Genomic DNA, 26055 nt, shown 5'->3' with positions numbered 1-26055 from the left:
GTGTTTCTTAGATACGAGAGTTTAGTATGAAAATGCATACGGTCCGTTCAAAAACATGGCCGCCGGGGGGGGGGGGGGGGGCATTTTTTGTCATATTTATATAGTAAAAGAAAGCTTGTGAACACTTAAGAAGTCACATTTTTTGCCTAATCATCATAAAACTTGGTGAAACAAATTTGCTTTTTTATGTATATCTCAGATGAGTTTGAAAATAGTCCCTGTCGGTAAAAATATATGGCCCAGGTGAGCGAACTAGGGCCATCTTTGCCCTCTTGTTATTAATTTCATTCGGGATTTTGATAAGCACTGACACTGGTTAAAATAACAGCAAACATATGCATCCATGCATGTGATGTTAAGTGAATAAATTGATTGGGGTTAAAAAATTAACATTCTTACCCCTAAGTAATATTTCAAATCCATAGTATTAAGTACCACTAGTGTATACGTGTATACAGTTGATAACAATTCAAGATACCCATCATCATCAGAGCAAATGTGGTCTGAAGAACAAACATTGATAATGCGCAAAACAAAGATATACATAAGTCGTATATATAGGATCTGGCACGAGTTGTCATATCATACCATATTTTATTAAACGAGTTCAGGAATTTTGTTAGTAAGCGAGCCTTTGGCAAGTTTACTAACGAATTTCCTGGACGAGTTTAATAAAATTTGGTATGATATGACACAGAGTCAGGCTCAGTGTCAGATCTGTTTTATCACATGCTTTTAAATGAGCAAAATAAATAAAAAATTACGCAAACATAATGATAAATTCCGAATGTTGTTTACATTTCGTGACGTCATTTGACGTTGAAACGTCATTTCAGCAAAATGACAAAATGTGATTGGTCAATAAACGAAAACTAAGCCAATGAAAACGCTTTAAAATGTTGTATTACACATGTGTAATATAAAAAAAATGTAATGGTTGTATTACATTGGAAACAGGGTATAGCATGTGATAAAATACAAAACATTATTTTATAACTTGAATTCTAAAAGGTATGTTTGTTGGTCTGTAATATTTTTCATGACAATTGAAAGTGTAAGATGTGTGTTGACTAAATCATAAGAAAAAGCAATGTAAAATGCAAAGCACATGACACTATGTGACTGTTATGTCATTTTTCTTTTAAATTAAATTACTTTTATTTTACACTGAAAGACAATATTGAAGAATTATTTTATACAGGTGAAAAAAAACAAACATGGAGAAAATTGAACTGTTTATGCATGCACCTTGATTGCTCTTTAAACGTGATAATGAGTAATAAATATGTCACTTTATGTCATAAATCTCATCTTTCTGTATTTTTTTAAACATTATTTAGCCCCGTTGTGGTCAACAAAAATGCTTGTTTTAATTTTGTTCTTCCATAAACTAAAGAGGACTCTTTATAAGACTTCGTAAGGACGAAGTTTTATTTTACCGGTACCAAATGACGAACTTTTATTTTACCGGTACCGAATGATGGACTTTTATTTTACCGGTACCGGCTAAATAGGTTTCCTGTTAAGTACAAAATTTAAAAATATTTCAAATGTATAGGTAATAAGCACTTAATTATGTATCCAAACATTCTTTCACAAGGACAATTGTTCCTACCCTAATTTTGACATGGCGGACATTCATTCATATGTTGTTTTAACTACCCGAACATTCATTCCCAAACTATTTTGACATACTGGTCAATCGTTCCAACATTATTTTGACATACCGTAAATTCTCTCCTACATAGTTTTCACGCCCTGATTTCTACATGGTTTCTCAAATTACAGATCTCAGTGTAATTCTATATATTCGAATATGTTTTAACGTTATCATTCTCATTATCACGATAACGCCTTACAACAGAATAAAGTATAAAACAAAATATGAGAAAAAATATATATTAACAAACTCTTTTAATAAGGACAAATTAAAATACTGGATACAATCCCCAGAGTGTCATATTATTTTGATAAATGTGAAGAAAATGACCGGAATAGCAAATATTTAGGAACGAATCTCTGGGCTGTCAAAATTATGTAGGAACCGTTATCTGCATTGTGAAAATAACGAAGACACATAGGAAAGAATATCTGCCTGTGTGAAAAATAGGCTACTGACAAATGTCCAGCATTCACTGTAGTGTTATGATTACACTGGCTTATATCTATACAGTATTTAGTTTGAGTATTTAGCGTAACTTTGGTCTAAGAAACGACTACGTAATTCTTCTACCATGATAAGACATTGGGGTATCATAAATCATGTTCAAGGACCAGGCATCTACCACGATGGTTTATGACACCATGCTGTTATTAATTATTTGTCGGCATAGTATCTGATCATAACGAGGTACCTGTAATGGGTTTGTGCTGAACATAGTCGCTATTAGATAGATCTTTACTCAAACAGCGTGATAAAAAAGCTCTTACAAAGAGTATGCAAAAAATAAAGAAAAAACAAGTACTTAAATCAAGAAAATTCATTTAATGTATTGACACTCAAAATGTGAAGTACATATTAATTACTTATTCTGACTGTCATATTGTGTTTTCTAAATCGTTACATTGCCGAATATTAAAAAAAGTGAAAGGTTGAACTCGGATGTGGCGTTGCGTGGTTCTATTGGAAATTGCTACACGTTCAGCTTTGTTCTGGAGTTCTGCGAGTCACGTGACTTGCGCTCTAATCAATTTTTGCCTATTGTGAAAAGGGTCTATTAACAATACCATTTGAGCCGTGTCATGCGTAAATGGGTCTTAACCCTTTACCACTTTGAAATGTTTTTTGATGCATTTGTAGTCCCGTAAAAAGTTAAATTTAATTAAAGGCCTTTCTTACTAGATCCAAGTTTTAAAGGTTTCAGTTCTAAACCTTAGAAACTGATGAGCAGCAAACAGCATAAACATTCAGAACAGCCTGCGAGTAACTCGCAGTCTGTTCAGGTTTTATGCTGTTTGCACATAGCCATTATCACTTAGCTTCTAAGTGGGAAAGGGTTAAGCCAACTGCAGCCAGCATAGCTCCAGACCAGGCCAAGTTGTAGAATAAAAACACGATAAAATGTATTGATTTTGATATTGATAAAACCTTAACATTGGCTCTAAAATCTAAGTGCTTCCACCTACAACATTGAAACTTCATATGTAGCTGCATCTTGACAAGTTCTACACGCCACACCCATTTTGGGGTCACTATGCCAAAGGTCAAGGTCACTGTGACCTCTAATATTCTTCTAACAAGCTTTCATCATTCAAAACTGCACCCACAGCCGAGCGTTGGCACCCGCTTTGCGGTGCTCTTGATATTTTATACTGATAAACCAAGGGTAATGTACTTAATGTATTAAATGTCTTGCCAATTCCAGATGATATATATCGCCCTTATCGTATGTTCATATGTTGGTATATACATCACAAAGCTGGTGTTTTGAACTAATTGTTAACTACTGAGTTGATTATGCTCAATCTTTTGCAGTTGAATGATCTTCATGTCTGGAAGATTGTAAAGAAAGGAATATGGGCTGCAAAAAGTTTTGTCAGAATATTTTGCTTTGTCTGTTTTTCATGTTTAGAAGCTTGTATATTCAAATCCAAATACTGGATGGCGCTTAAACACTTGTATTACATGAATGTGTAGATGATTGTGAAGAAAGTGATTTTGACTGAATTGAGTTTTTACAGAATTGTGACCACTAAAAACTACATAGTCCTGAAATGTTGTGTGTTCAACAGTTCCTCCTCTGAGTGACTTTATTGAATAGAAAGGAATTTGTGCTGCATCCAATTTTGGTTCAATTACGACCCTTTGTCTTGTTGTCAACTGTAGTATTACATGGAGTTCAAATATTGTTGTTGGGTCATTAGTGTCTGTAAGACATATATAGTATATATGCCTCAGAGGTTTGTCAGTTAACCCTTTCTCGCTCAGAATTAAAGTGAAAATATATGCAACCAGCACAAAACCAGAACAGCCTGCAAGAAGCTCGCAGTCTGTTAAGGTTTTATGTTGTTTGCTGCTCATCAATATGGAAATGAACCGTTTAAAACTTGAATCTAGTTAGAAAGTTCTTTAATTTAATTTGATTTTCTAAGGGACTATAAAAGCTTCAAAATGTGTGTCATAGTGGTAAAGGTTTATATATGTAACCTGATGTGATTGCAGATGCTGAACCAGTCCCAGTCTCCGTCAAACGCTTCCAGCTTTGGGAACAACTTCTACCCACAAGGTAAGGCAACACTTCACTATATTAATTGTTCATTCTGCCGATTAAGATTTATGCAGGAGACATGGCTGCATACCTGTGCTAGTATTGTTTGTCATTAAAAATATAACAAGACATGACAAAACGTTAACAGCCAGCTAACCTAATGGCAGTTAATTTTGGATCTTTTAATTTAAAAAAAATCGTTAACTATAAACTTGTATTTAATAGTAACAAGTAGGTCAGCTCATATATTTTCTAAATGTTAATTACACATGCCCACTCTGCGCCAAAACTTATTAAAACTTTAGTCCTTAGGACTGTCTTCCATGAGGAATTGTATAGGATGACAGATTGCTTTATAGACCTAAATACAAATATACTCATTCTTATAAATGTGTACCTATTAACCCTCTACCACTTAGAAGCAAAGTGAGAATGACTATATGCAACCAGAATAAAACAAGAACAGCCTGAGAGTAACTGACTGGCTGTCCAGGTTTAATGCTGTTACTGACTGGCTGTCCAGGTTTAATGCTGTTACTGACTGGCTGTCCAGGTTTAATGCTGTTACTGACTGGCTGTCCAGGTTTAATGCTGTTGACTGGCTGTCCAGGTTTAATGCTGTTGCAGCTCATCAATCATTATCTTAGGGCTGGAATTGAAGCCTTTAAAACTTGAATCAAGTAAAAAAGATCTTAATTTCTTTTGATTTTCAAAGGGACTACAAAAGCGTTTTTATCTGAGTGTAAACGTGTTAATTAATAATTATATGTGCACACTTTTCCCAAGAATGTTTCTAAGGCACTGGGACAAAACCCACAGGTGAGCAGGGAACATGCCGGATTGCACGCCCTGCCATTTAAATTGTTTGACGCTATTAAATAAAAAACAAAAGTATTAAAGACTTCATGAAGACATCAAACTGTTTATTTAGTTTCTCTTAAATGCCCAATATAATTATGTTATAAAATACAAAAGTTTCAACAGTTGTCAAAAACACATAACACAAGTGGAAAAAGTGGACCTAACTCTGCTGTTTGAAGACTAACTGGCTGACATTTTTTTCTTCGAGTGTTGATTGTTGGTATACAATTGCACTTACAAGAATTTGGAAATTAAGCCTTTCCCACTCAGAGCCAAAGTGAAAATGGCTATGTGCAAACAGCATAATACCAGAACAGCCTGCGAGTAACTCACAGCAGTCTCTTCAGGTTTTATGCTGTTTGCTGCTCATTAGTGTCTAAGGGTAGGGAATGGAGCGTTTAAAACTTAAATCTACATGTAGTAAGAAAGACCTTCAATTAAATATAGCTATCTAAGAGACTAGAAACAAGTCAAAATAGGTTTCTACGTGGGCTAGGGTTAATACACAGCAGTATTGTTTACTATGATCATTGCACAAAATTATAGCCTGTTGGGAAGTTTTATAGCCTTTGGCTCTGATGATACGTTTTTGGCGCATACTGCATCCTCCTTGTCATAACGATTTTAATGATGTCTAAAATTTACTGGCTGTTAGCTTTACTGGCCATTAACATTTTTAGCAACTTGGTTTATACCTTTTCAATACTTGTTATTTCTTATTTTAATAGGTTCATATTCTACTCGTTTTAAGTGCTTTGAAGCCTGACAGAATTTTCGCACCCGAATATTCAGTATTGTCTGATAGCCCCCTTTTCCAAAGCTAGGCTTATATAATTGTTAAACTTTGTTTTTGGTCCCAGGCAGTCTCGGTTCGTATGGCATGACTCAGCAGCGGGGTCCAATCTCCGGTGGTCCCCAATTCCAGCGCAATCTCACGCCCACAAGTCTAGGGAATCAGTCGTTCACTCCAGGAACAGGCATGCCACAAAATTCACCTAACAGGTCTGTCAAAACATTTGGCAGTGCCCAGGTTGGTTACATTTGGTCATTTAAAGGTACACCAGGGCAAATACTGGCAGCTTAATGGTTTAAAAAGTAATGTAATGTATACGAGTTGGTCTGTGGCAAAATGTGGCTTAATGCATTTGCGTGATGTATCGTCTCAGATTAGCATGTGCAGTTTGCACGAGCTAATCTGGGAGGACACTTATCGCCTAAACTGCATTTTTCGTTAAGAAGAGACTTTTCTTAAACAAAAAATTCCATAAAAGTGGAAAATGTTGCTCTAGAATGCCTGTGCAGACTTTACAACATCATTTGAGAACAAACTTCATGCTTTAAGCCTGGTTATTATTGATCGCTGCTCATATACTGTGAAATCATTTATTTTCATCAGCACGAAATTATGTCATTTTTATAAAAATGACCGTTTTGTCAGCACTTAAATTCGCCAATTCCTGACTTTGAAAAAAAATGCTTCAGTCAATATCCGATTTGTTTGTCCGAAATATATCGCGGTTGCGAAAAATCGTAGTGGAGAAAGAGGGAGGACACTTGAGTCAATTGCAGGAGGTGGGGCCTGTTTGTCACATGTCAATATACTAGTCTTTTGTTATCAGATGATCCGTTAGCGGATTAGTGGGACCGAATAACCGTTAATGAGTGTTTGAAATCCGGGTGAAGCCAGTTGCCAATTGGTCCTATTCATTTATTATCATGGCCAAACTAATAACAATCTTACCTTTATCGGCGCAACCCTTCCCAAATAAGTGTGTAAAACTCGAGTTAAACACGAGTTTTATCCGTGTTAAACCAAGCGGTATTGGCAGTTGGTTTTTAGTGGGTTTTGGTATGTTGGTTTTTGTGAGTTTTGGTAAGTTGGTTTTTTCTGTGTTTAAAGTGGGTATTTTTACCAACTTGGTTAAAACTGAGTTAAACACAGAAAAAACTCACTTGTTACATAAATGTGGGCTTTGGTAAGTTGGTTTTTTGTGAGTTTTGGTAAGTTGGTTTTTTGTGAGTTTCGGTATGTTGGTTTTTTGCGAGTTTTGGTAAGTTGGTTTTTTCTGTGTTAAAAGTGGGTATTTTTACCAACTTGGTTAAAACTGAGTTAAACACAGAAAAAACTCACTTGTTACATAAATGTGGGCTTTGGTAAGTTGGTTTTTTGTGAGTTTTGGTATGTTGGTTTTTTGTGAGTTTCGGTATGTTGGTTTTTTGTGAGTTTTGGTAAGTTGGTTTTTTCTGTGTTTAAAGTGGGTATTTTTACCAACTTGGTTAAAACTGAGTTAAACACAGAAAAAACTCACTTGTTACATAAATGTGGGCTTTGGTAAGTTGGTTTTTTGTGAGTTTTGGTATGTTGGTTTTTTGTGAGTTTCGGTATGTTGGTTTTTTGTGAGTTTTGGTATGTTGGTTTTTTCTGTGTTTAAAGTGGTTTTTTTACCAACTTGGTTAAAACTGAGTTAAACACAGAAAAAACTCACAAAAACCAACATACCAAAACTCACAAAAAACCAACATACCAAAACCCACAAAAAAACCAACATACCAAAACTCACAAAAAACCAACATACCAAAACTCACAAAAAACCAACTTAAACACACTTCTGTCTACAATAGTGTGTTTAAGTTGGTTTTTGTGAGTCTTTTGTTCGCTTAAGGGATCATAAAATTTTGCTTGTTTTACCTTAACCTTAGTAAAAAAAAATATTTACACCTTAATGGTAAAAAGGTTATTTGAGATAAAATCACAACAGATCATTACAAGCCCCATGTGATTATAAATAAAAGACACACACACTATTTGCAAAAAACAATGTTTATATTAAAAAAACAAATAATGTGAACATTTTTACAGTGCATTTTTAACAAAACCAGGAAAACATCTACCCAAGATACATTATCACAATATGCGAGCACATTTAACACTAGAAATGGCGCGGCAGAGGCCGACGCGTATCCCCACGCCGAATGTTTGACCTAGGTGTGCCCCAGGGTTGGTAATGGGGCCATGCATAGCTGAGATTGACCGTATTGTCATAAGAGAAGTTCATCATCAATTAGAAGTGAATTGGTGTAGAAATGAAGAAGTTATAGTAAAAGGCAATTTTGGGTGGGTGTGACATATGTGGGCAGGGCGCCCCAGGGTTGGTAATTGTGCCATGCATAGTTGAGATTGACCGTATTGTCATAAGAGAAGTTCAGTACCAATTTGAAGTGAATCGGTGTAGAAATGAAGAAATTATAGTAAAAGGCAATTTTGGGCGGGTGTGGTCTATGTGGGCGGGGCCCCAGGGTTGGTAATGGGGCCATGCATAGTTGAGATTGACCGTATTGTCATAAGAGAGGTTCAGTATCAATTTGAAGTGAATCGGTGTAGAAATGAAGAAATTATAGTAAAAGGCAATTTTGGGTGGGTGTGGTCTATGTGGGCGGGGCGCCCCAGGGTTGGTAATGGGGCCATGCATAGTTGAGATTGACTGTATTGTCATAAGAGAAGTTCAATATCAATTTGAAGTGAATCGGTGTAGAAATGAAGAAATTATAGTAAAGGCAATTTTGGGTGGGTGTGGTCTATGTGGGCGGGGCCCCAGGGTTGGTTATGGGGCCATGCATAGTTGAGATTGACCCTAATGTCATAAGGGAAGTTCAGTATCAATTTGAAGTGAATCCGTGTAGAAATAAAAAAGTTAAAGTAAATGGAATTTTTTGGTGGGTGTGGCCTATGTGGGCGGGCGCCCCAGGGTTGGGATTGGGGCCATGCATAGTTGAGATTGACCCTAATGTCATAACAAAAGTTCAGTATCAATTTGAAGTGAATCCGTGTAGAAATGAAAAAATTATAGTAAATGGAAATTTTTGGTGGGTGTGGCCTATGTGGGCGGGGGCGCCCCAGGGTTGGGAATGGGGCCATGCATGGTTGAGATTGACCGTATTGTCATAAGAGAGGTCCAGTATCAATTTGAAGTGAATCGGTGTAGAAATAAAGAAGTAAATGTAAAATAACCTAAAAAAATGAGTGATAATTTCTGACGCGGCCCCACCCCAACCGCTATTACTTTTGACCCAGGGGTCAGATCAAAATTCCAAATAGTGCAGGGTCGCACATATGCTCATAGCTACCATGTGTGTAAGTTTCAAGGTTCTAGTGCTTTTAGTGTAGGAGGAGATAGTGGCCAGGACGGACGGACGGACAGACGGACGGACGGACGGCGGAGATAACCACAATATCCCCACCTTTTTTTCAAAAAGCGTGGGGATAATAATAAATTAAAATAGATAACATTCTCCTCTTTGGGCTACCACAGGTAAAAATGGGAGGAAGGGTATGAACCATGATTATATACAGTTTCAGTTAGTGAGGGGTGATACAGAGGATAAAATAAATAATAATTTTTTTTAACTGTGTTGGTGGTACCGGATTTATAAAATGACAACATTAAGGAATCCTTCATCCTATCTTTTCCTTGAATAGCCCTTTACACATATTTACACCTATGAACAAAGGAACATATTGCTCAGCACTAAACAGTTTATATATTCTCCCCGCAGTACATGACACGAAGCCTCCTCAAGGCCCATCTCATGTTCTCTTCCACTGTTGATATGGGCAGGGCAAACTTTTTGGAGATGACAACTGAAATGTATATGAACAATCAATGCAGGATTTTACTGTACATTACAGTATTAAAAAAACATGTAGAAGTTTATTCCACCCAAATCAAGTCTGATCTGAATGACTTGATTTTGGTGGAATAAACTTTTTCATCAATATCATCAGTTCAGATATCCCATTTTAACATCATCTACATTAGAAGGATTTCAAAAGAGGTTTTTGAAACAAGGAGGCAAATTACTGTTGCTTGAATTGTTTATATTGTTCAAAATTAGAGCTTGATCGTTAACTTTATACTGAGGTTATTTTTGTCTGCCTATGTGTTAAATTCTCAAAACTTTTATACACAAACACAATTTTTAGTAACTCTTAAATTTTAGCAGTAGTATTAAATTAACGCAAGACAGATTATGTGCTGGAGTCAAATTTGAATCAATTGCATTATGTTTGTTTCAAAATGAATATGGAGGCAGTAGAACACCTATATATTTAAATCCCCTTTTTCCCTATAAAAAAGAATCATACCAACCATGGCGTAGTGTTCAGCAATCAGGAGACCCTCTCGAATCTCCCCCTTAGGGGAGGTTGAACAGCACTTCATAGAGCAGTCTGACCAGCTGATCAGGTCTGAAAACTATACTGTCATGGCCTTTGCGAGGTGCGTCTTGTGCATGATCTCATTTGAGATCAGGTCCTGAAAGATATTTTATAATGTAAGTGATAAATATTGCTGTTATGGTATATCTTGTTACTATAAATATTAATAATTTAAATCAAAACAAGTTTGTTTGCTTGTTGTTTTTGTTTGTTTATTTTTGGCAATTTAAATCCTGTTATCACATGTGACTTAACGCTTGTCATAAATAATTAAAAGAAATTACGTGTGGTAGAAAATACTGTTTGAAAATGTACCAAGATATGTGGTCTCATTTGGCTGTGTGGACTGGTCGGAAGTGTGACGCCTTTCAAATGCTAAAACCTGTATAGTTTTACCTCTCAACAAATCCAACTTTCCTTGGTCAAGGACAGGGCTCGGTTTTCCCACTCCTGATCTACTCAAGTTGGGCTGCTCGTGCAGGGTAAAATCTGGTGTCAAAATCCATACATCAGTTAGTCCCCCTTCTGCTGTCTTTTGACAGGAATATTCTATCCAAAGAATCTTCCAATCAATGTAAATTTCACCTTGGGAGTCTAACCTTCAAATTTAAAATATAAAAGTTTTCATTGAATATGTGGGAAAGAAATCTGTTCATTAATGACCAGAAATAGGTATAAATAACATTTAAGATGACAATAATCATAAAATACAGCCATAATTATTCAAATGGTGTTGTTTTTCCTTATAATTGTATTACATTTATACTTATCCATTTACATTTCCCAGTGACAATACATAAATATGATAATGATCATAATTAATTCAATATAAAACTAAATAAAAAAGTGATGTAAAAATGAAAATACAAACCTAAAACAACTGTTCTTCAGTATTCCAAGATAACAGGCAGTTGATGAATTATGAGACCATATCACTTTAACCATCCACTTTGAATCTCCTTTGCAACAAACTTATTGTTGATTTACACATTGTAGTACATACACATTGTTTTCACCACACAATACTTCATGCTGAAAGTTATTCAAGACATTTTAAACTAGAATTATAAGTCTTAATGTTACTCAATTATACCTTAAAGCTCAAAGTCAGTTGATGAAAACCCCCTTTCCTGTCTCCAGCCAATCAAAGTCGCTTGTTTTCAAATAGATGGTGGCTCAGCCAATCAAAAGTCTATCAACACCCCTTTGTTAGGCCTATAGATGGAGCACTGATACTGTGATAAGAATTAATGTTTATGATTTAATTGGGGGGGGGGGAGGGCTAATCTCTTATGTGTGTCAGCCAATTACTAAATCTGAGAAATATCTACTGATTTCAACACCAACATATATGTATTTATTGAATAATACACAGCACCCTTAGCATATTATATTTAATTGTGAATATTGAAAAAAAAAATGCTGAATGGTGTTAGCAAATAATATTAATAGTATAAATATTATTTATTTTTATTGCCTTTTAAATTGTATGTTAAAGGTCAATGTGGTAGGCATTAATTGTATTGGGGTTAAATATCAGTATAAGAAAGTTAAAATAGTTATTGTTTTTATGTTGAGGAGATATAATTGATGCTGGCAAGCCCACATAAGTTTCCATATATTAATCAACACTTTCACACTGAAACTAGTTTTATTTATTATAGAAACAGTGTCACTCTCCCCCTCAAAAAATGAATAAAAAAACACACTGTAAGTCTATTGAATTCTCCAAAGAACATGAATTAAATGGAAGTATTCACATTTTTATAGATGTGTGATTGTTCTTATAATATATTTAATATTTATGTATTGATTCAAAGTGAAAGACAAACAATTTCATATTCAGGTATAAAACTAAGTTTGAACATTTTAACATTTTTATAGTATCTGTGAACCTGTGATGTTCTGAAAGAGCAATTTATATCCAATGTTTCCTTAAAATTATGGGGAGCCCATAAATGTACAAAAGGTGCAATGGCAAACAAGCTGTAAAAAAGCCCCTTTACAATTCACCTTGATAATATATGGCTATAAACATGAAACAAAGACCTAGTTGAAGAATTATTGTTTTATTGTTGAGTTATGTTAATAAACAAAAGACCAACTTATTGATAAGTGTGTTAAAGTGAGTCTTTTAGCCTTGTTGCGGCTTTCAAATTATTTATAAAAAGACCAACTTAAACTCGCTTTAACCCACTTCTGTTTATAAAAAGACCCACTTCTGTTGTAAAAGACTCGCTTATGAAACAAAAAGACACACTTAAACACACATAAACCAACTCATAAATAAAAAGACTCACTTTTGACACATAAAAAACCAACTTCTTACAGCAAAAAAACTCGCTTTAACACACATCTACTTTAAAAAACCAACTTTAAACTCAGTTAAGCACAGTTTAGCTCAGATAAAACTCGCTTTTATTAGCAAAAACCAACTTACGCTCAGAAAAACTTAGAAAAAACACAGTTTTATGTTGGTTTAAGTGTGTTTTGGTATGAAAGTGGGTTAACTTTTTGCAAGGGAAATTAGAGAAGGTGCGAAGATAATTGGTTAAAATTAGTATTAGGAAACTGTTTGGTCAGTTTTCAATAAAGTTTCAACAGTTTTGCATCTTAAATATTTGATCACTTTAAGTACTATAATTTTCGGAAGTGTCAAATTAACAGTGCATTATGGGACAGCGGTTTCATAGGGCAAAGTTCAGATTTAATTGTAGCAACCAATGGACGAGTGAGTTTAAATTAGATTGAATGCAATAGGATACAAAGCAATGTTTTATTGCATCATTCTTATTCATTCGAAACACGTGCTTTCCGGTGATTTCCTGGAAATTGCGCAAGAATAAAAGTGAATTTTTGAAAACAATTTCCCTAGGTTTGGATGGAACTTATCGTCATGATTGCTAATTGCTCTTTACCTGTTACGTTTTCAATTGCTACAAGTAACAATTATTTGAAACATGTATTGTAAAACGTGTAAAAGATGTCAATGATTAAAAAGATCGATAGCCCATAAAATGAAGCACAAGCTATTTTTACACCTGTACTGTAGTTAAACGCAAACAACCAAACACAAATAAAAATGTTCTGTATTTATTTGTAATCAATGTGGTGAATGTATGCTGTAAGTATATACATCACCATCTTTTAATTTTGTGTATTGTCTTTGATCCGGATCTAATCCGGTGCGTGGAGGCTGTATAATCTTCTGCAACAACACTGAAAAACACAATACACACAATGGGTAATAAAGTTGTTAACAATTAGCGCTTTGTTGATACAGCTGTACTGCTTTCGCGTTTTAGAGCAATGTCACGTGTCAGTTAAGTACACTGTGTAATCTGCACCCTTTTGTGTCAAAACTGGATTTATCTTGACAGACGGAGTATGTATGCGTGGATTAGGTTGGATTTTAGTGCCCCATGCCTTTGGTTATTCAGTCTTAATTTGTTCAAATATGTGACATAATTGTTCGTAAGGATTTTGAATTCGTCAATCGGTCGACTGATGAAATATATGAAAATTTAGCCTGACGATATATAATGGTTTCACAGTATTTGATTCAAGTCATTTGAGAGTTTTATTACTTTGTTCATTCTGTAAAATGTTTATTTAGGTCTAGTGACAGGAAGACAGGTTGTTACCATTTTCGTCTATTTGGAAATTTGTTTAGCTCGAAGAAAACCCGAGATATTGTCATAGCCAGCTTGTTGTCCGGCGTCGTGCTAAAACCTTTACATTTTTTAACCTTTTGAACATTGGCTTTAAAATCAAAGTGCTTCCACCTACAACTTTGAAACTTCATATGTAGATGCACCTTGATGAGTTCTACACGCCACACCCATTTTGGGGTCACTTGGTCAAAGGTCAAGGTCACTGTGACCTAAAAAATAAATTCTGGCAAGCTTTCATGTATTCAAAACTGCACCTGCAGCCGAGCGTTGGCACCTGTTATGTGGTGCTCTTGTTTACATTTGTGTTTAGCAGATAGTGTAAAATACTTTTCCCAACACAGCACTTTTCAATTTGAAAACAAGCATAAACAGCCCAGAACAGGGTCCACCTGATAAGAATATTACCGACCATAGGGTTTAGTTTGGCAAATGTACCTTAACCTGCTGAAACAAAACTGACATTTTGACACTTGTGCCTATTTAACCCTTTCCCACTTAGAGGCAAAGTGAACATGGCTATGTGCAAACAGCATAAAACCAGAACAGCCTGCGAGTAACTCGCAGTCTGTTCAGGTTTTATGCTGTTTGCTGCTCATCAGTAACTTAGGGTTGGAAATGAGAGCTTTAAAACTTGAATCTAGTACACATGTTCTGCAATTAAATTTACTTTCTGAGGGACTATAAATGTGCATAAATATGTATCCAAGGGGTAAATGATTGATCTGCTGAAACGAAACTGTTGACAGATTGACACCGTTGCCTAATTATGGAGCCTACTGTTTCAGAGGGGTGATATCTGCGATAGGCCAGCATCGCATGATGAGCACGTCCCAGGCCGGCCAGCAGGGTCCCATATCCACCCTTCAGAAGCGGCCTATTGGCTCTGGACTTACTGGGTTTGTAATGAGGACCATGAAGTGACTTATTCAGTCTCATTATGGGAAAACAGGGCTTAATACATGTGTGTAAAGTGACATCCCTGATTAGCCTGCCAGGTCCTCACTGGCTTATCAGGGACAACCTACACTGGATTTTCATTTACAAGAGACCGACTTTAAACGAAATATTACATAAAGCAGAAAGTGTCGTCCCTGATTAGCCGATGCCGTCTGCTAAGGCTTATTTGCAATGACACTTTAGGCTCATGCATTAAACCCAGTTTTCACAGAATGAGACTCATGTGAATTTGATGTCTAGAGATGATTCAATTCATTATTTTAAAAAATCGTAGTGCATTTTAGCTGCCTGAGCGCTGATTGGCTGATATAATTTTTAGCTCGGCTGTTTTCGGAGAAAACCTGAGGTATTGACATAGTCAGCCGCCGTCGTGCTAAAACCTTTACATTTTTTAACCTTTTGAACATTGGCTCTAAAATAAAAGTGCTTCCACATACAACTTTGAAACTTCATATGTAGATGCACCTTGATGAGTTCTACACGCCACACCCATTTTTGGGTCACTAGGTCAAAGGTCAAGGTCACTGTGACCTCTTAAAAAAAATTCTTACAAGCTTTCATTTCTTCAAAACTGCATCTGCAGCCGAGCGTTGGCACCCGTTATGCGGTGCTCTTGTTCAATAATTATGTCAGTTGAAAGCAAATTCAATAGAGAATGTTGTCAAAGGTGACACACGCAATCACATACAAATTTTAATCTTTGATATTGGGCAAGTCGGGTTATTGTTTGTCGCACTTCACCAGCCTGATATATAATGAAGGCGCAAAAAATCTGGACCAAACTCGATTTAATTATGAATATCGGATTATGCAGAAAATTGAAGTGCGTGACAAAAAAATGGAGTCCAGGAACACCTGGCGATATATTGGACATTGTGATATAACAGAAGTTGCAGTGAATTAATTGTTTTGTCATTTCATGGGGAATCATTTGGTTTGACTACAGTTATATTTGCAGTGGAACAAAAAGTAATGTGATAAAGTTCGAAATAACAGGTATAATAAATCTTATATATTGGACTTTTAAATTAATTGAGCAAATGGTGCAATTGAATTGTTCATATCTAAGACTAAATTCTGAGTAATGATTTGATTTTGTCTGCGTATCATTTTTATAAGTCTTAAATGCAATGTAAATGACTCATCTTCTTCAATGCACATTATTTGTAGACATAGATCTGTATGTGATTTTGTTACCTATTTATACATAAGGTTAATCTCTCTCATGCAGCTCTGCGCCAATTTCAAACCTGTCGGCTTCTTTCGGTTTCGGGTCTCGGCCAGACAGTTCACAACCCAATTTCGACCCATCCGAGTTCCCATCATTAAGCAACCGTATCGCACCTCAAAACTCATTATCTGGGGGAAACCCACGAAACTATGGTGAGTTGGACTTCATTCATACGGGTAATTATACATGTTACATCTCTTTGTTTCTGTTATTAATATATGAGAGCCACGCTCTTAGGAAAATGGGCTTAATGCATGTACGTCTAGTGTCTACACTGGTTAGCCACTGCAGTCCGTGTAGGCTGATCAGGGACAACACTTTCCGCTTTTATGGATGTTTTTCGTTTTAAGGAATCCTTTTATAAATGAAATCCAGTCTAGGCGGAAAGTGTTGTCCTTGATTTGCCTGTGGGGACTACACAGGCTAATATGGGGTGACAGTTTACCCACATTGATTTGCCTGTGGAGACTATACAGGCTAATATGGGATGACAGTTTACCCACATTGATTTGCCTGTGGAGACTACACAGGCTAATATGGGATGACATTTTACCCACATTGATTTGCCTGCGGAGACTACACAGGCTAATATGGGGTGACAGTTTACCCACATTGATTTGCCTGTGGAGACTATACAGGCTAATATGGTATGACAGTTTACCCCCATTAATTTGCCTGTGGAGACTATACAGGCTAATATGGGGTGACAGTTTACCCCCATTGATTTGCCTGTGGAGACTATACAGGCTAATATGGGATGACAGTTAACTCCATTGATTTGCCTGTGGAGACTACACAGGCTAATATGGTATGACAGTTTACCCCCATTAATTTGCCTGTGGATACTATACAGGCTAATATGGGGTGACAGTTTACCCCCATTGATTTGCCTGTGGAGACTATACAGGCTAATATGGGGTGACAGTTGACCCCCATTGATTTGCCTGTGGAGACTATACAGGCTAATATGGGATGACAGTTAACTCCATTGATTTGCCTGTGGAGACTACACAGGCTAATATGGTATGACAGTTTACCCCCATTAATTTGCCTGTGGATACTATACAGGCTAATATGGGGTGACAGTTTACCCCCATTGATTTGCCTGTGGAGACTATACAGGCTAATATGGGGTGACAGTTGACCCCCATTGATTTGCCTGTGGAGACTATACAGGCTAATATGGGATGACAGTTTACCCCTATTGATTTGCCTGTGGAGACTATACAGGCATATATGGGATGACAGTTTACCCCCATTGATTTGCCTGTGGAGACTATACAGGCTAATATGGGATGACAGTTAACTCCATTGATTTGCCTGTGGAGACTATACAGGCTAATATGGGATGGCAGTTTACCCCTATTGATTTGCCTGTGGAGACTATACAGGCTAATATGGGATGACAGTTTACCCCCATTGATTTGCCTGTGGAGACTATACAGGCTAATATGGGATGTCAGTTTACCCACATTGATTTGCCTGTGGAGACTATACAGGCTAATATAGGATGGCACTTTACCCCCATAGATTTGCCTGTGGAGACTATACAGGCTAATATGGGATGGCAGTTTACCCCCATTGATTTGCCTGTGGAGACTATACAGGCATATATGGGATGACAGTTTACCCCCATTGATTTGCCTGTGGAGACTACACAGGCTAATATGGGATGACAGTTTACCCCCATTGATTTGCCTGTGGAGACTATACAGGCTTATATGGGATGACAGTTTACCCCCATTGATTTGCCTGTGGAGACTATACAGGCTAATTGGGATGACAGTTTACCCCTATTGATTTGCCTGTGGAGACTACACAGGCTAATATGGGGTGACAGTTTACCCACATTGATTTGCCTGTGGAGACTATACAGGCTAATATGGTATGACAGTTTACCCCCATTAATTTGCCTGTGGAGACTATACAGGCTAATATGGGGTGACAGTTTACCCCCATTGATTTGCCTGTGGAGACTATACAGGCTAATATGGGATGACAGTTAACTCCATTGATTTGCCTGTGGAGACTACACAGGCTAATATGGTATGACAGTTTACCCCCATTAATTTGCCTGTGGATACTATACAGGCTAATATGGGGTGACAGTTTACCCCCATTGATTTGCCTGTGGAGACTATACAGGCTAATATGGGGTGACAGTTGACCCCCATTGATTTGCCTGTGGAGACTATACAGGCTAATATGGGATGACAGTTTACCCCTATTGATTTGCCTGTGGAGACTATACAGGCATATATGGGATGACAGTTTACCCCCATTGATTTGCCTGTGGAGACTATACAGGCTAATATGGGATGACAGTTAACTCCATTGATTTGCCTGTGGAGACTATACAGGCTAATATAGGATGGCACTTTACCCCCATAGATTTGCCTGTGGAGACTATACAGGCTAATATGGGATGACAGTTAACTCCATTGATTTGCCTGTGGAGACTATACAGGCTAATATGGGATGACAGTTTACCCCCATTGATTTGCCTGTGGAGACTATACAGGCTAATATGGGATGGCAGTTTACCCCCATTGATTTGCCTGTGGAGACTATACAGGCATATATGGGATGACAGTTTACCCCCATTGATTTGCCTGTGGAGACTACACAGGCTAATATGGGATGACAGTTTACCCCCATTGATTTGCCTGTGGAGACTATACAGGCTTATATGGGATGACAGTTTACCCCCATTGATTTGCCTGTGGAGACTATACAGGCTAATATGGGATGACACTTTACCCCCATTGATTTGCCTGTGGAGACTATACAGGCTAATTGGGGTGACAGTTTACCCCTATTGATTTGCCTGTGGAGACTATACAGGCTAATATGGGATGACAGTTTCCCCCCATTGATTTGCCTGCAGGGACTATACTGGCTAATATGGGATGACAGTTTACCCCCATTGATTCGCCTGTGGAGACTATACAGGCTAATATGGGATGACACTTTACCCCCATTGATTTGCCTGTGGAGACTATACAGGCATATATGGGATGACAGTTTACCCCCATTGATTTGCCTGTTGAGACTATACAGGCTAATATGGGATGACAGTTAACTCCATTGATTTGCCTGTGGAGACTACACAGGCTAATATGGTATGACAGTTTACCCCCATTAATTTGCCTGTGGAGACTATACAGGCTAATATGGGGTGACAGTTTACCCCCATTGATTTGCCTGTGGAGACTATACAGGCTAATATGGGGTGACAGTTGACCCCCATTGATTTGCCTGTGGAGACTATACAGGCTAATATGGGATGACAGTTTACCCCTATTGATTTGCCTGTGGAGACTATACAGGCATATATGGGATGACAGTTTACCCCCATTGATTTGCCTGTGGAGACTATACAGGCTAATATGGGATGACAGTTAACTCAATTGATTTGCCTGTGGAGACTATACAGGCTAATATGGGATGGCAGTTTACCCCCATTGATTTGCCTGTGGAGACTATACAGGCATATATGGGATGACAGTTTACCCCCATTGATTTGCCTGTGGAGACTACACAGGCTAATATGGGATGAAAGTTTACGCCCATTGATTTGCCTGTGGAGACTATACAGGCTAATATGGGATGACAGTTTACCCCCATTGATTTGCCTGTGGAGACTATACAGGCTAATATGGGATGACACTTTACCCCCATTGATTTGCCTGTGGAGACTATACAGGCTAATTGGGGTGACAGTTTACCCCTATTGATTTGCCTGTGGAGACTATACAGGCTAATATGGGAAGACAGTTTACCCACATTGATTTGCCTGTGGAGACTATACAAGCTAATATGGGAAGACAGTTTACCCACATTGATTTGCCTGTGGAGACTATACAGGCATATATGGGATGACAGTTTACCCCCATTGATTTGCCTGTGGAGACTATACAGGCTAATATGGGGTGACAGTTTACCCCCATTGATTTGCCTGTGGGGACTATACAGGCTAATATGGGATGACAGTTTACCCCCATTGATTCGCCTGTGGAGACTATACAGGCTAATATGGGAAGACAGTTTACCCCCATTGATTTGCCTGTGGGGACTATACAGGCTAATATGGGATGACACTTTACCCCCATTGATTTGTCTGTGGAGACTATACAGGCTAATATGGGGTGACAGTTTACCCCCATTAATTTGCCTGTGGAGACTATACAGGCTAATATGGGATGACAGTTTACCCCCACTGATTTGCCTGTGGAGACTATACAGGCTAATATGGGATGACAGTTTACCCCCATTGATTTGCCTGTGGAGACTATACAGGCTAATATGGGATGACAGTTTACCCCCATTGATTTGCCTGTGGAGACTATACAGGCTAATATGGGATGACAGTTTACCCACATTGATTTGCCTGTGGAGACTATACAGGCTAATATGGGATGACAGTTTACCCACATTGATTTGCCTGTGGAGACTATACAGGCTAATATGGGATGACAGTTTACCCCCATTGATTTGCCTGTGGAGACTATACAGGCTAATATGGGATGACAGTTTACCCACATTGATTTGCCTGTGGAGACTATACAGGCTAATATGGAATGACACTTTACCCCCATTGATTTGCATGTGGAGACTACACAGGCTAATATGGGATGACAGTTTACCCCCATTGATTTGCCTGTGGAGACTATACAGGCTAATATGGGATGACAGTTTACCCCCATTGATTTGCCTGTGGAGACTATACAGGCTAATATGGGGTGAAAGTTTACCCCCATTGATTTGCCTGTGGAGACTATACAGGCTAATATGGGATGACAGTTTACCCCCATTGATTTGCCTGTGGAGACTATACAGGCTAATATGGGATGACAGTTTACCCCCATTGATTTGCCTGTGGAGACTATACAGGCTAATATGGGATGACAGTTTACCCACATTGATTTTACCTGTGGAGACTATACAGGCTAATATGGGATGACAGTTTACCCACATTGATTTGCCTGTGGAGACTATACAGGCTAATATGGGATGACAGTTTACCCCCATTGATTTGCCTGTGGAGACTATACAGGCTAATATGGGATGACAGTTTACCCACATTGATTTGCCTGTGGAGACTATACAGGCTAATATGGAATGACACTTTACCCCCATTGATTTGCCTGTATAGACTACACAGGCTAATATGAGATGACAGTTTACCCCCATTGATTTGCCTGTGGAGACTATACAGGCTAATATGGGATGACAGTTTACCCCCATTGATTTGCCTGTGGAGACTATACAGGCTAATATGGGGTGAAAGTTTACCCCCATTGATTTGCCTGTGGAGACTATACAGGCTAATATGGGATGACAGTTTACCCCCATTGATTTGCCTGTGGAGACTATACAGGCTAATATGGGATGACAGTTTACCCCCATTGATTTGCCTGTGGAGACTATACAGGCTAATATGGGATGACAGTTTACCCACATTGATTTGCCCAGTTTTCACAGAACGAGGCTCATATAAATATATGAACCAGGTTCCATATTCTCCATGGTACAGCTGGAGACTTAAGTTAAACTTAAGTTAATTATTATGATTTAATGTTCAATATTTTATTTCATGACTAGGAATAATCTTTTCTATCTTGAAATGTTTCATTGTAAAAAGACATAAAAAGAAAAAAATCTGAGACAGATTTATTAAATGTTACCAAAAGGAGCTCTATGACTATGGGCCAAGATATGGTATTAAATGAAAATTGAGTGAAAATGTATCAAATATATAAATGAAAATGTGTAAGGGGTACTTTTTAGCTCGACTATTATATATGAAATATATATAGTGGAGCTATCCTACTCACCCCGGCGTTGCCGTTAGCTTTAGCGTGCAAATGTTAAAGATTGCATACTACCCCAAATATTTCCTATGTCCTTTGACATATTGCTTTTATATTTTGCATACTTCTTTACCAACATGACCCCAATCTATAAACAAGAGCAGACAACTGCATCAAGCATTTTGACAGAATTATGGACCCTTTTATACTTAAAATATGCATATTATTGATAAATCTATGTGAAAGTTTGCGTACCACCTCAAATATTTTCTATGTCCTTTGACATATTGCTTTCATATTTTGCACACTTCTTTACCAACATGATCCCAATCTACAAAATGTATAAACAAGAGCAGACAATAGGGCTGCAACGAATCCAAAAAAATTGTTCGGATCCGAATCCAAATCCAAATAAGGTTTCTTCAGATTTTTTTCGGATCTGGATCCCTCAGATAAGAGAAAATTAGAAATTCTGTCTAAATTAAAGAAATCAATGTTTTAGAAGTATAATTTGACTAAAAAACATTAAACATTTATAAACAAAAAACATAACAAATTTCTCATTTATTGTAGCAATGTCAGAATAAAACGAAACCTCAACACTTATTCACTTAATAGTTTGCTCGTTAACATACATCTTTCACTGTTCATGCAGTTTGATGTTTGTTTTCACAAAAAGTAACATATCAACATTGTCCGAGTCCAGGCAAGCCCTATGAGCACTGACCAGGTCTCCTGCTGTGGAGAAGATTCTCTCACTGGGAATTGAGGTTCCTTGCATCACAAGATAGCATTTAAACTTAGTATATGACAAAAGATGCTTTCAAGACAATACATAATGCAGGAACACAATTTGACAGGTCGGGAAATTATGCAAAATTTACCTGAATAACATTTCAGCCACACTGGATCCTCTACCGTTGTTTTTGATACAACACAGAAAGACAATAAGGATTAAAAACTTACTTATTGCCTTTAGGAATTGCATTTTTAATGTGTAAATCCTCCATGATTTTGAACTAGTTTTGCTTTCGGTGATCATTACCGTATGTCCTATGACACTCTTAGACAATAAAAGCCAAAGGATCTCGAATGATCTGCTATTTGACTGTCACACGTCAATAAATATTGACTATTATACGTATCTTTTATCTTTCAAACAGAACCAGTCTGTATTAAAACAAAACTCGAAAACAGCGCTAGGTTACATACATATTCGGAACCGAAATTTCCGGGGATGAATCCGTACCCGCGAATCTTAAGTTGGATCCAATATCATCAGATATTTCGGGTACCCGTTGCAGACAACTGTATCAAGCATTTTAACAGAATTATGGCCCCTTTTATACTTAGATAATTGAACATTTTGCTTAAATTGCCATAACTTCTTTATTTATGATCACATTTGATTCATACTTTGACAAAACAACTTTTACGTGACATACCACAATGCACTCCACCCAAACCATCCCCCATGCCCCACCCCAGAATCCCCTCCCCCCCCCCTCCCCCTCAAAAAAAATAAAAATAAATAAATTTGTTTTCCTTATTTTTGAAAGATCATCTATTAAATGACCACACACCCACATTATACCCCCCCCTCTCCATGATGGCTGACGTTATATTGTCAAGCACTAAAATAGTCGAGCACGCTGTCCTCTGACAGCTCTTGTTAAACACAAAAATGGACACATTTTGACCTGTACACATCTGTCATGCTCATATTTCATTGGCCTGTCAGCAAGATAGTTTACATGTGTTTCATCCTTACAAATGTGTCATCAACTTGAACAAAACATTGAGAATTGTGTTAAAATGACAGCAATTTATTGGTCTTGAAATTAAAATTAAGGCAATTGCAAAGTGTTTTTACAATTGTCGCCAATTATTGGCTATCATTATTTTTATGCCCACGGATCGAATGATCAGGGGTATATTGTTTTTGGCCTGTCTGTCTGTCTGTCTGTCTGTCTGTCTGTCTGTCTGTCTGTCTGTCTGTCTGTCTGTCTGTCTGTCTGTCTGTCTGTCTGTCTGTCTGTCTGTCTGTCTGTAAGTCAGTCAGTCAGTCAGTCAGTCAGTCAAGTCAGTCATTCATTCATTCATTCATTGTGTGTCCCAAAACTTTAACCTTGGTCATAACTTTTGCAATATTGAAGATAGCAACTTGATATTTGGCATGCATGTGTATCTCATGGAGCTGCATATTTTGAGTGGTGAAAGGTCAAAGTCAAATATATGGCTCTAAAGCGGCACAATAGGGGGCATTGTGTTTCTGACAAACACACCTCTTGTTTAGCTCTTTTCTTTGAAGGCTAATTTGTAAGATGTTACATGTGTGTCTTCTGTATCAACATGATACAATTTCAATGTGTCTATTCATGTGACTCCCCTATCAGCTAGTCCTATATATGTGACCCCCCCCCCCTATCACTTGTAGCAAATAAGGTGTTAAACATGTGTCGTCTTTGTCCATGTGTCTATTTCATGTTACCCCCCCTATTGGACAGTAAAGTGTAACACATCCATTTCATGTGACCCCCTATTGGACAGTTAGTGTAACACATCCATTTCATTGTGACCCCCCCCCCCCCCCCCCCCCCCCCGTATTGGATAATTAAGTGTAACACATCCATTTTATTGTGACCCCCCTATTGGATAATTAAGTGTAACACATCCATTTCATTGTGACCCATTATTGGACAGTTAATTGTCACACATCCATTTCATGTGATCCCCACCACAAATTGTTGTTACACTAGGCCTGATTTCTATGCATATCTATCTAGATATCCCCCCCCCCCAACTTTTAGTCAGTCAGGTGTAACACCTGCATGTGTCTATCCCAGTGACTGTCCTTTCCCATTAGTCAGTGCGGTGTTACACATGAGACCCATAAGTTAGTGTTAGTGTGATGTTACACATGAGACCCATAAGTTAGTGTGATGTTACACATGAGACCCATAAGTTAGTGTGATGTTACACATGAGACCCATGAGCCTGTGCAGTGTTACACATGTGCCCTCTGTTCCAGTGGGCATGGTGAAGAATCCAGTGCAAGATCAGACACCCGAGTTCCAGATACAACAGGAGGACTTCCCAGCACTGCCTGGGGCACAGAGTATGTCACAGTACTTGCAATATATATATATAGGAGTCGCGTTCTGAGAAAACTGGGCTTAATGCATGTGCGTTAAGTGTCATCCCAGATTACTCTGTGCAGTCCACACAGGCTGATCAGGGACGACACTTTCCGCCTCAATTGGATTTTTGCGAAGAAGAGACTTCATTTAAACGAAAAATGTCATAAAAGTGGAAAGTGTCGTCCCTGATTCGCCTGTGTGGACTGCAGAGGCTAATCTGGGACGACACTTTATGCACATGCATTATGCCCAGTTTTCTCAGAACATGACTCATAGCTATAAGTATGAGCCACGCTCTGGGAAAACAGAGCTTAATGCATGTGCAGTTCGCTCAGGCTAATCTGGGACGGCACTTTCTGCTTTTATGGAATTTTGTATGCCCCCCTTCGAAGAAGAGGGGGTATATTGTTTTGCACATGTCGGTTGGTCCGTCCACCAGATGGTTTCCGGATGATAACTCAAGAACGCTTGGGCCTAGGATCATGAAACTTCATAGGTATATTGATCATGACTGGCAGATGACCCCTATTGATTTTAAGGTCACTAGGTCAAAGGTCAAGGTCACAGTGACTCGAAATAGTAAAATGGTTTCCGGATGATAACTCAAGAATGCTTTGGCCTAGGATCATGAAACTTCATAGGTACATTGATCATGACTGGTAGATGACCCCTATTGATTTTCAGGTCACTAGGTCAAAGGTCAAGGTCACAGTGACTGGAAATAGTAAAATGGTTTCCGGATGATAACTCAAGAATGCTTAGCCTAGGATCATGAAACTTCATAGGTACATTGATCATGACTGGTAGATGACCTCTATTAATTTTCAGATCACTAGGTCAAAGGTCAAGGTCACAGTGACTCAAAACAGTAAAATGGTTTCCTGATGATAACTCAAGAATAATAAGGCCTATGATCATGAAACTTCATAGGTACATTGATCATGACTGGCAGATGA

The 26055-nt window shown here is 37.9% G+C and overlaps 1 protein-coding gene and 1 long non-coding RNA gene across 6 annotated transcripts in view; one reads left to right on the top strand and one right to left on the bottom strand.

The window, feature by feature from the left end:
* The window catches only part of LOC127848464 (CCR4-NOT transcription complex subunit 2-like), a 70941-nt gene that overhangs the window by 32481 nt on the left and 12405 nt on the right, over positions 1-26055 (top strand). For 3 of the 4 annotated variants that reach the window (XM_052380942.1, XM_052380941.1, XM_052380939.1), the window contains 5 exons: positions 4163-4226; positions 5930-6071; positions 14744-14854; positions 16147-16322; positions 24991-25077. In XM_052380942.1, coding sequence (XP_052236902.1) covers positions 4163-4226; positions 5930-6071; positions 14744-14854; positions 16147-16322; positions 24991-25077 — 580 coding nt within the window. The remainder of the gene's footprint in view (positions 1-4162; positions 4227-5929; positions 6072-14743; positions 14855-16146; positions 16323-24990; positions 25078-26055) is intronic. The other variant, XM_052380940.1, reaches the window with a different exon arrangement.
* On the bottom strand, positions 9485-11403 carry LOC127848470 (uncharacterized). Of its 2 annotated transcripts, none has more exons than XR_008034522.1 (4): positions 11156-11403; positions 10681-10883; positions 10213-10381; positions 9485-9708 (listed from the first exon to the last, which is right to left on the bottom strand). It is a non-coding gene; the product is annotated as an uncharacterized LOC127848470 (long non-coding RNA). The 2 variants fall into 2 exon arrangements; XR_008034523.1 differs by having other exon boundaries at positions 10217-10381.

This window comes from Dreissena polymorpha, chromosome 10 (assembly GCF_020536995.1).
Source record: "Dreissena polymorpha isolate Duluth1 chromosome 10, UMN_Dpol_1.0, whole genome shotgun sequence".
In the NCBI taxonomy this organism is placed as follows: Eukaryota; Metazoa; Mollusca; class Bivalvia; order Myida; family Dreissenidae; genus Dreissena; species Dreissena polymorpha.
The sequence above is the reverse complement of the archived record's forward strand: the minus strand, read 5'-3'. Positions and strand labels throughout refer to the sequence as shown.